Here is a 12,284-nt window from a genome sequence, read left to right on the forward strand (position 1 = left end):
GCATAGCTTCCCACTAGGGAGCCTGCCAGCCCCAGAGCTGCCAGGGTTTTTTTTCGACCTGACACCTGGCAACCCTAGCAACATGCCACTTGATGCTGGTTTTTGCCTAATTCAGTTGAACTCTTGAGGGAAAACTAGGCAGGGGTGGGGGGGAATGCCCCTTCCCCTGTACTATTTTAGTGAATAAATGCCTTCATGGTGAAAAGCAGACACTTTGCCTGCAAGTGTCTAACTTCTAGTAGAGAATTGGCAGATAATCACTATGGTGGGGGGAATAGCATATTCTAGACTGCTTGGTTTGGTGTGGTAGGTCATGAAGTTAATCTGTAGGTCTTGTTTACTGCTGAAACAGTTTCACTTTCTACCCAACTTCTGTTTACATTATGCATATTTAAAAATAATTTCCCCTTCCCCCTTGGTTTCCATTTTTCTACTGTAGAGACTTGCCAGTAAAGAGCTACCAGATTCATCTTCTCCTGTTCCAACAAATAACATTCGTGTCATTAAACATTCCATCAGACTGACCCTTAACCGGTAACTACAGTGCCTTTTCAGGTAAACAATAATATGCACTTGTTTAGTGGTGCACATAAGCAATTTTTACTTTTATACTGCAGTTGCTGTCCCACATAAAATATGGAGTTACTGTCACCAAATTGGAGGGATTTTTCCAGTTGTTAATTTCTGTCCGCATTTTGACCTGCAGATGCTGTAAGATACTTCCATTACTCTATAGCTTTTCCAAGATCGCCTGCTGACAAACCACTGTCTACAAAATCATGGCTTTTGAGTCCTTTTTTTAAAAACATTGCCTTTAGTTTAAATATTTGCTACTTCTGACTGATCTACTTATTTTGAACACCCTTCCAACAGCAGTCCTTGTTTTTTTTAAAAGTCTTGTGTTATAATCATTGTCTTGAGCTGAAAAAATTTGTTCTGAAAAATACAAAAAAAATGTCCTGTGATACCATTTTTCTGAGTGTATGTAAACATGTTTACTTCAGTCACTGGAGCCACATTCTGGTTAGAAGTGTGTGTATAAAAGTCCTGGTATTGTTTCTGCTTTCCTAATAGTGTAGATATACATTATTTTGTGGACTTCAATTATTTTTTTTCTGGTTTAGCACACATTCTTTTCTACATCTGTCACCCTGGTGCTCAGCATCTATAGCCAATAGCTTTATGGTATTTAACACGTAGCCAGGCACTACCCAAGTTATACAGACTGCCTCCTATGGAGGCCCAAGAAATCAAATCTTAAATTTAAAAATAAAATTTCAACAATTAAAGATATCTGCCAAGATACTGAAATGATAGGAATGTCTTATGCTATGAAATCGGATTCTTGTAAATCTTGTTCTGAAACAGGCTTAGGACTTCTTCCAATTTTCACTGGTTAATTAAACGAATTTCCCCACAGCAACAAATTTCTTACCCAAAATACTTAAGACATAGCTAAATATTGAAACTAGGAAAAACCTATTGTGACATTACGATCTACTCATTCTGCAGTTATGCAGAACAATTCTTCACTGATTAGGCATGCAGAAACAGATATTACTTTCAATACAATGCCTGAAAATATTTCCTTTTGAATAACAATGGTTACGGAACTCTGGCTTAGGACCATTGCAATCTTCATGTAAACAAACATAATCGTCATAATACAGCTTACCCAGTTAAATAGAGTGAAGTTTCAGGAGGAAAAATGCATTTTCTACAAAGCAAATCCTAGACTACATAATTTCCTCTTGTAATTTATTTAATTCAATGTTTTGTAAATGAAGTCATATGTATTTTTGTATGTACTATAAGAACATCTTTTCAAAAAGAAAAGTTTAAAAACTTTACTGTTTCTTCTTCAGTCTACTTTTTTAACGTAGGTCAAATCTTCTAAAAGCCCTTAACACAAAAGCATTTTGAAGAACATATGAATATATACAATACCTCTGTGTTTTGAATAGAATTCTAATTTGCAGATATTCCTTAATTGTAGTTTTCCTTCAGTACCACAGCTGTCATTAGTCAGCTGTCTGAGGCAACCAGGAACACTAACAGTTTTGAGACTAACATTAAATAAAATTTTACCATGCAATGTGTGCCTTCATTAGAAAGTAGTAAAAGTATATACAGGAAAAGCTTTGTTATCTGGCGTGTTGGGGGAATGGCCGGGGGGGGTTGCTGGTAAGTCAAAAATTCCGGTTAAATAAGAGGGAGGGAGTTTGGGTTTGGGAGGGGGCTTAGAGCACAGGGTTGAGGCACGTGAGGTGGTGCAGGGTGCCAGATCCAGGTGGTGGTCACCTCGGGCAGCTGCATGCAAGTAGCAACATATCCCTGCTGCTCCTAGACGGAGGTGCGGCTATGCAGTTCTGTGCATTGCCTCTGCCCGCAGGCACCACCCCTGTTGCTACCATTGGCCACGGTTCCCAGCCAATGGGGGCTGAGGAGCCAGTGCTCAGGGCAGGGCGGGGGCAGCACGCAGAGCCACCTAGCTGCGCCTCTGCCTAGGAGCAGCAGGGACATGTTGCGACTTGCAGGAAGCCACCAGAGATGAGCACCGCCTGGATCCTGCACCCTGAAACCCTCCTGCACCACAACCTCCTGCCCTGAGCCTCCTCCCGCACCCCCGTCTGCACTTCAAACCCCTTGTGGTCATTCCTCCACCTAGGAGCAGCAGGGAGCCAGATAGAGAGCCTGCTGGCCCCATGCCAACTGGACTATACCCACCAGAAAGCTCTCTAAACTGGCATTTTTGATCTTCATTGAAAGTCTGGATTAAAGTGCCAGATAACACAGCTTTTCCTGTACTACAATCCCTGCATTTTGCATCTGACAGCTGAGTTGATGGCTGAGGTACCAGTTTAGCATCCTGATAATAGTGTCCCTGGATTTTTTTTCAAGAATAAGTTGCTTGAAATAGATCACAGCTCTAAACTTCAATTCATCTCATTTTAAAATAACTAAGACATAAGGGAGAGAAATACATGTCTTGCCAGGCCTTCCTCCTTCTTTGCTTATTATCTCCATACAGATATAGAAACTAATGGTCAGCATAGCAAAGTTTCATCGTGTCTTTTTTTGGCATGATTTACTTAAATCTCTAACCTATAGATTTGGTTCTCAAGTGTGCCTCACTGTGCAGGTCTGATCTGAGAAATTACTGTAAAAATGACATTGGGATTCCATATGTATCTCAAAGGTTGCTTAATCAGTTGAGTGTCCTTTTCAACTGCAAGCTCTCTGATATCTGAATCTAAGTTGTTTGGAGGTATTTTCTCTTCCTCCCCCTTCTCCTCCCTTCCCCCCCCACCCCCCGCCCAGCCCACTCATCAATGCAACATGATCACACATCATGGCAGGTTTGCAGGGCTCTGTTTAAGAAAAGTTGAAATGGGAATTTAATGTGGAAAGAGAAACAGACTCATGCTATTTTAGTGGCTTCTTGGAATAGAAGTACACTTTAAAATTCATAAATGTGGCTACCGCTCACTTTTGTAATGCTATAATTTAAAGAGCCTGATTTAAATTGTCAGATCTTTGTATGAAAAGTGTGTGTATGTGTGTAAAACCTAAACATCTGTATATTGTATCTGAAGATTCATGAATTTAAAGATATTAGAGAATTGATTTAAAGGTGATCAAAGTGACAAACTGCAAAACAAATATGAAAATTAGTCCAGTTTTTAACATCTACCATCATATATGACATACCAGAGCACAATACAGACTAGTGGTGGGCTGTCACCCATGCCTCGCAGCCTTGGGTGCCTTACAGTGCCTTGCTGTAGTAGCTCCCACCTCGGCTGCTCACAAACAGCCTTACAGTATGCATGCCCCACCCTAAGTGGCTGTGTGTAACTGCAGCCTGCCACCTCCACCCTGGTTTTCACCAGCCTAGGTTATACTACATGGTGACCCCAACATACCACCAGTCCCAGAACATCCCTCCAGAAATTTTGTCCTATACCTCCTAGCTGTCTCCTGAACAGTAGAAATATATTAAGTCAGTTTGAGGGACTAATATGCCAGTTTATTACCATAAATAGTTACCCAGACACTTCAGTTTAAACACACTACCTGAGATAAAACAGTAAAACAAGTTTATTAACTACAAAAAGATATTTTAACTGAGTAAAAATAATGAGGCTTAAAAGTCAGAACTGGTTACAAGAAAAATAAAAACTAAAGGCTTACTAGTATCTACTTAAACTATTTTAGTTGTAAAGCAGACTTTGTCACCATGTTTCCAGTAAGCTTACTGACCAAACCCTTCAGGTCAGGACTCCTCCCCTAGAGTCCAATGGCTGTTTCCTTTTGTCTTCTCAGGGGTGCAGAATGAGATGCCTTGGCATGTTGGTCCCGCTCTTTATAGCTTGTCCCCCTTTTGAAAAATATTTCCAGCTGAGAACCAGGAGACAGTCTGTTGTGGAAGGATATCCCTGCTGGTTTTTTCACCTGTTTGAATTTCCCTTGTTTTTCCTTCCTGTCTGATGACTGTTTGCTGGTTAAATGCAAAATTAAGGCAAGCACAGATTCCTTCTTTTGTTTAGGATAGACCTGACTTCTGCCTGGACTGTGCTGGGGGGTTTGGAATACGTGTTGGTAACATAATCTAGGGGAATCTTTTAACTGCATGTACAGGGTTGCCACACATTTTACCATAACAATACTGACCAGCCAATTGAGTTTGTAAATACCCCCTTACAAGGTATATTTTGTACAAAGATTATTATAATAGTGTGTAGGGTAATACACCCCTGTATTCACACATCACACCAGCATGTAGAATAATAACAGAAATATGTCAATGTAAAAAGACAGTTTCCCTATGAAGTCATCTTGATATCTTGAATGAGGCAGGAGGCATCTATAATGGTGTCATGCAGGGGGTTAGTCTTGGACTTGGATAATGTAGCAGAGAGTATGCTCATAAAATTTGCAGATGATAGCAGGCTTGGAGGGGTTGCATATACTTTAGAGGTCAGGATTAAAATTCAAAATGACCTTGACCATTTAGAGAATTGATCTGAAACCATCCAGATTAAATTAAGTAAAAACAAGTGCAAAGCACTACACATATGAAGGGAAAAATCAAATGCACAGCTACAGAATGGCTAACCAGCAGTTCTGCTGCAAAGGACCTGGGAATTACAGTGGATGAGAAGCTGGATATGAGTCAGCAGTGTGCCCTTGTTGCCAAGAAGGCTAACAGCATATTAGGCTGCATTAGCAGGAGCATTGCCAGCAGATTGAGGAAAGTGATTATTCGGAGTATTGTGTCCAGTTTTGGGCCCCCCACTACAGAAAGGATGTGGACAAATTGGAGAGCATCCAGAGGAGGGCAATGAATATGATCAGGGGGCTGGGGCACATGACTTACGAGAATAGGCTGAGGGAACTGGGCTTGTTTAGTCTGCAGAAAAGAAGAGTGAGGGGGGATTTGATAGCAACTACCTGAAGGGGGGGTTCCAAAGAGGATGGAGCTCGGCTGTTCTCAGTGGTGGCAGACATAGGCACCGACTCCATGAATGCTCCAGGGCTGAAGCACCCATGGGGAAAAATTAGTAAGTGCTCTGCACCCACCGGCAGCCAAGCTCCCCACTACCACCACCTCCTCCTTCTCCCCTAAGTGTGCTGTGTCCCCACTCCTCTGCCTACTTCCAAGTGTTTCCTGCCCGGCCACTGCCAAACAGCTGTTTGGCAGCGTTAGCATGCTCTGGGGAGGAGTGGGAATGTGGCACACTCAGGGCAAGACGCGGGGCTGGGGTGGGGATTTGAGGAAGGAGTTGGAATATTGGCAGGGAGGGGGCAGAGTTGGGTTGGGGACTTCAGGGAAGGGGTTGGAATAGGGATGGGGAAGGGCCTCATGGAAGGGGTAGGGCCAGGGGCAGAGGGGAGGTCAAGTACCCATGAGAAAGCAGGGAAGTCAGTGCCTATGGTGGCAGATGACAAAACAAGGAGCAATGGTCTCAAGTTGCAGTGGGGGAGGTCCAGGTTAGATATTAAGAAATACTATTTCACTAGGAGGGTGGTGAAGCACTGGAATGGGTTACCTAGGAAGGTGGTGGAATCTCCATCCTTAGAGGTTTTTAAGGCCCGGTTTGACAAAGCCCTGGCTGGGATGATTCAGTTGGTGTTGGTCCTGCTTTGAGCAGAGGGTTGGACTAGATGACCTCCTGAGGTCTCTTCCAACCCTGATAGTCTATGAATGGGGAACAGCTGGCTAGATAGTCATACTGCTGAAAAGGATGTGAGGGTTATAGTGGAGCACAAATTGAATGAATCAACAATATGATGCAGTTGTGAAAAGGACTAATGTCATTCTGGGATATATTAATGGGAGCGTGATATGTAGAGACCTGGGAGATAATTGTCCCACTCTACTTGGCACTAGTGAAGTCTCACCTGAACTACTGAGTCCAAGGGAGCCATGCTTTAGGAAACCTGGGTAAATTGGAGAGGGTCCAGAGGAGAGCTTCAAAAATTATAAGATTTAGAAACCCTGTGAGGAAAGGTTTAAAAATGGGTGTTTAGTCTTAAAAAGAAGATTGAGGGGGGACCTTATAAGTCTTCAACTATGTTAAGGGCTGTTATAAAGAGGATGGAGATCAATTCTTCATGAGGAGCTGGCAAACAGGACCACTAAACTCGCTCACAAAACTCCCGTTAGAGGGAGAGTGGGAGAGTGGGGGGCTAGATGCACATAAGTCTTTAAACTTAAGGCCAAAAACACTCCCTGATGAAAACAAAACATCAACAAAGGAATGAGCTGCAGGAGTAAAGAGAATGCAGGCATAAGTCCAGCAACAGAGAGGGGGATATCCAGGTTATTGCACCCAATGCAGCATGTATGATTACCTGCCCTCTGGGCAGATGGCATATGTGTGCATTCGGTGGAAGGAGCTCCTGGCCTTCAAAGCCCATGTATGGGTTTTGGAGACCAGAGGGGCTGAGCTGGAGGAGCTAAGGGAGATAGAGAGGTGCATAGATGAGACTTTCTGGGATGCAGTAGAACAGTCCCACCCCTGGTCTGACAGCATCTGTGCTGTTCAGGAGGATGAAAGTCTCAGGGAAGAAGAGCATCAAACTGGAGCAGGGGAAACGATCCATAGTTGGGACCCTCCCAGATGTGGTATCCTCTCATACTGAGGATGCTTCTCCGGGGGAAGGAACTCCAGTTATTAGGAAGAAACAAATAATAGTTATGGGGGATTTGATCATTAAAACATAGCTGGGTTTGCAATGACCAGGAGAACCGCATGGTGACTTGCCTGCCTGGTGTGAAGGTTGCAGATCTTTCAAGACATCTAGATAGACTTGTGTGTCGTGCAGGGGAGGAGTGGCCAGTGGCCGTGGTGTATGTAGGTACCAATGACATAGGGAAGGATAGGAAGAGAGGACCTGGAGGCCAAATTTAGGCTGCTACGTAAGAGATTGAAGTCCAGGACCTCCATGGTAGCATTCTCTGAAATGCGCCCAGTTCCATGTGCAGGGCCAGTTAGACCGCCAGAACTGCAGGGTCTCAATGAGTGGATAAGACAATGGTGTAGGGAGCAGGGGTTTAGCTTTATTAGGAACTCAGGAAACTTTGGGGACAGGGGGAGCCTATACAGGAAGATGGGCTCCACCTAAACCAGAATGGAACCAGATTGCTGGCAGTTAATATTAAAAAGGTCAAAGAGCAGTTTTTAAACTAAGGGCTCAGGGAAAGCAGACAGGTGCGGAAGAGCATGTGGCTCAGACAGAGACATCCCTTAGGGGAAGATCTATTAATGGAGATTCTCTATGTCCAAGGAAGAAGGAGAGGATGGAAGATAAGATACAGGTACAATCTTATGAGAAACAGTCAAAAGAAAAAGATTCCCATTCAATTACATCATGTAATGGCAGACAGCTAAAAAGTGACAGGGTTTTTTTAAGTGCTTATGTACAAATGCTAGAAGTCTAAATAATAAGATGGGTAAACTAGAGTGCCTCATATTAAATGAGAACATTGGTATAATAAACATCACAGAAACTTGGAATGAGGATAATCAATGGGACACAGTAATACCAGGGTACAAAATGTATCGGAAGGACAGAATAGGTTGTGCTGGTGGGGGGTGCCACTATATGTAAAAAGAAAAGGAGTACTTGTGGCACCTTAGAGACTAACCAATTTATTTGAGCATAAGCTTTTGTGAGCTACAGCTTACTTCATCGGATGCATACTGTCTATAGCTCACAAAAGCTTATGCTCAAATAAATTAACCAATTTATTTTAGCATAAGCTTTTGTGAGCTATAGACAGTATGCATCCGATGAAGTAAGCTGTAGCTCATGAAAGCTTATGCTCAAATAAATTGGTTAGTCTCTAAGGTGCCACAAGTACTCCTTTTCTTTTTGCGAATACAGACTAACACGGCTGTTACTCTGAAACCTGACTATATGTAAAAGACAGCATAGAACCAAATGAAGTAAAAATCTTAAATGAACCAAACTGTACCATAGAATTGCTAAGGATAGTGATTCCATGCTCAAATAATAAGAATATAGCAGTAGGGATATACTATTGACCACCTGACCAGGATGATGATAGTGACTGTGAAATCCTCAGAGATTAGAGAGGCAATAAAAATAAACTCAGTAATAAAGGGGGATTTCAACTATCCCCATATTGATTGGGTACATGTCAGCTCAGACAGGATCCAGAGATGAAAATTTCTTGACACCTTAAATAACTGCTTCTTGGAGCAGCTATTCCTGGAACCCACAAGAGGAGAGACAATTCTTGATTTAGTCTTAAGTGCAGCACAGGATCCGGTCCAAGAGGTGAATATAGCTGGACCGCTTGGTAATAGTGACCATAATATAATTAAATTTAACATCCCTCTGGTGCAGAAAACACCACAGGAGCCTAACACAGTAGCATTTAATTTCAGAAAGGGGGACTATGCTAAAATGAGGAAGTTAGTTAAACAGAAATTAAAAGGTACAGTGCCAAAAGTTTCCCTGCAGCTTGCAGGGATTTTACTTTTTAAAGATGACATAAGGGAGGCTCAACTTAAATGTATACCCTAAATTAAAAAACATAGTAAGAGAACCCAAAAAGTGCCATCCTGATTACACAACAAAGTAAAAAGCAGTGAGAGGCAAAAAGGCATCCTTTTAAAAAGTGGAAGTTTTATATTCTAGTGAGGAAAATAGAAAGTAGCATACACTCGGGCAAGTAAAGTGTAAAAATATAATTAGGAAGGCCGAAAAAGAATTTGAAGAACAGTTCAAAAAGTAGTAGCAAATTTTTTTTTAAAGTACATCAAAAGCAGGAAGCCTACTAAACAACCAGTGGGGCACCTGGACAATTGAGATGCTAAAGGAGCACTCAAGGACAATAAGGCCATTGCAGAGAAACTAAATGAATTGTTTGCATCGGTCTTCATGGCTGAGGATGTGAGGGAGATTCCCAAACCTGATTAATTCTTTTTAGGTGACAAATCTGAGGAACTGTCCCAGATTGAGGTGTCATTAAAGGAGGTTTTGGAACAAATCAATAAATTAAACAGTAATAAGTCACCAGTACCAGAGATGGCATTCACCCAAGAGTTCTGAAGGAACTCAAATGTAAAATTGCAGAACTACTAACTGGTTACTAACCAATCGTTTAAATCAGCTTCTGTAACAAATGACTGGAGGATAGCTAATGTGATGCTAATTTTTAAAAAGGGCCAGTAAGCCTGACTTCAGTACCGGGCAAACTGGTTGAAATTATAGTAAAGAACAGAATTGTCAGACACATAGACCAACATAATTGGTTGGGGGAAGAGTAAACATGGTTTTTGTAAAGGGAAATCATACCTCACCAATTTACTAGAATACTTTGAGGGGGTCAACAAGCATGTGGACAAAGGGTGGCGGGGTCCAGTGGATATAGTGTACTTAGATTTTCAAAAAGCCTTTGACAAGGTTCCTCACCAAAGGCTCTTAAGCAAAATAAGGTCTTCTCGTGGATTAGTAACTGGTGAAAAGACAGGAAACAAAGCATAGGAATAAATGGTCAGTCTTCAGCCTGGAGAGAGGTAAATAGTGGTGTTCCCCAGGGGTCTGTACTGGGCTAGTTCTATTCAACAATTCATAAATGATCTAGAAAAAGGGGTAAACAGTGAGGTGGCAAAATTTTCATATGATACAAAACTACTCAAGATAGTGAAGTCCAAAGCAGATTGCGAAGAGCTACAAGGTGATCTCACAAAACTGGGTGACTGGGCAACAAAATGGCAGATCAAATTCAATGTTGATAGATGCAAAGTAATGCACATTGAAAAACATAATCCTAACTATACCTATGAAATGATGGGGTCTAAATTAGCTGTTACCACTCAAGAAAGAGATCTTGGAGCCATTATGGATAGTTCTCTGAAAACATCCATTCAATGTGCAGCTAACAGCTTTTTTGACTGGCTAAAAAAGCCAAACAAAATGTTGGGAGTAATTAAGAAAGGGATGGATAGATAATAAACCAGAAAATATCATATTGCCTCTATATAAATCCACAGTATGCCCACATCTTGAATACTGCATGCAAATGTGGTTGCCCCATCTCAAAAAGATATATTGGAATTGGAAAAGGTTCAGAAAAGAGCAACAAAAATTATTTGGGGTATGGAACAGCTTCTGTATGAGGAGAGATTAATAAGATTGGGACTTCTCAGTTTGAAAAAGAGATGACTACTTGGGAATATGATAGAGGTCTATAAAATCATGACTAGTGTGGCAAAAGTAAATAAGGAAGTGTTGTTTACTCCTTCTCCTAACACAAGAACTAGGGATCACCAAATGAAATTAATAGGCAGGTTTAAACCTAACACAAGGAAGTATTTCTTCACACAATGCACAGTCAACCTGTGGAACTCTTTGCCAGAGGATGTTGGGGAAAGCCAAGACTATAACAGGGTTCAAAAAAGAACTATATACATTAATGGAGGATAGGTCCATTAATTCTATTAGCCAGGATGGGCAGGGATGGTGGCCCTAGCCCGTTTGCCAGAAGCTGGGAATGGACGATGGGCTGGATCACTTGATGATTACCTGTACTACTCATTCCCTCTGGGGCACCTGGTTTGACCACTGGTGGAAGACAGGATACTGGGCTAGATGGATCTTTGGTCTGACCCTGTATGGCCGTTCTTATGTCTACTGAAGGTAGGAGAAGACGTAATGGGCTTAATCTGGAGCAAAGTTAGATATTTGAAAAAAAAAATCTAACTGAAAGGGTAGTTAAGTTCTGAATAGACTTCCAAGGGAGGCTGTGCATTCTCCATCACTGGAGGTTTTTAAGAACAGGTTGGACAAACACCTATTAAGAATGGTCTAGGTTTACTAGATCTTGCCTCAGTGCAGGGAATTGGACTTGATGAATTCTTGAAGTCTCTTCTAGCCCTACATTTCTATGATTCTGTGATCCCAATGTGTGATGTCACATAGTAAAAGGACTGCAAATTATAAATGTTGTCCATCTATCTCAGAAAAATACCTCTGCAGTGTGAAGTAACAAGACAACTACAGTGTAATGGAATGAGTATTGGAAAAAAAAAAAAATGTTGGCCTCAAAAACACCACCTACTGTCCAGGCATCTACTTACTCATTTTTCAGTACTGATTTCCAGTTCACCTTTTAAACATATTTGTTCATTTGTTTTTTTTTCTCCTGCTTTTAAATGTTTTAAACAGACTGCCTTATATGGAGATAAGCTTCTAATTTAAATATTCACTGGAACTTGCTCCTCCCTAAACAGGATCGTGTATTTTCTCTGTCTCTTAATTATACCCTGAATTAAATACCACCTCCATATGCTGGACCAAGTGTGTGTTTTTACTGTTGTGGAGTTTCCGTGGAAGTTGTAAAAGAGTGTTATTACCCTACTGTTGTCCAGTAATCTGGTGGTTTCATCAGTTACTCTGAACTATGGTCTCAGATCTTACCCTTCAGAAGGAATGGTAAGATCAAACAGTTCTTTAAATAGAGTTTATTGCAGTAAATTTTGCGCATGCTCTCTGTTCTGATATGGACCTAATGCTGTGTATGTTGAACTAACTGAAGGCTAGGGCGATTGCCCTTGTAAAAAGACTGCAGGAGTGGGAGTTCGTCAGTATGCTTATAGCAAAAAATCTTGCAACACTGTGCTTTCCCTCAGTTTCTCTAGCTGGCCACTTCTAGTGTAGTGATTTTCTTGTGGGTTTGTTTTTGTTTTTGTTTGAGTGAGGCAGCAAAAGGAATTTAGTTAGCCTGTCAAAAGAAAAACTTCTAC

At 41.5% G+C, this 12,284-nt stretch overlaps 1 protein-coding gene across 1 annotated transcript in view; it reads left to right on the forward strand.

The window, feature by feature from the left end:
* The window catches only part of PAPOLG (poly(A) polymerase gamma), a 77,402-nt gene that overhangs the window by 56,514 nt on the left and 8,604 nt on the right, over positions 1 to 12,284 (forward strand). Inside the window, exon 21 of the mRNA XM_074947150.1 lies at positions 440 to 555. Within this exon, the coding sequence (XP_074803251.1) occupies positions 440 to 538 (99 nt within the window). The 3' untranslated portion in view covers positions 539 to 555. The remainder of the gene's footprint in view (positions 1 to 439; positions 556 to 12,284) is intronic.

This window comes from Natator depressus, chromosome 3 (genome assembly GCF_965152275.1).
Source record: "Natator depressus isolate rNatDep1 chromosome 3, rNatDep2.hap1, whole genome shotgun sequence".
Lineage (NCBI taxonomy): Eukaryota > Metazoa > Chordata > Testudines > Cheloniidae > Natator > Natator depressus.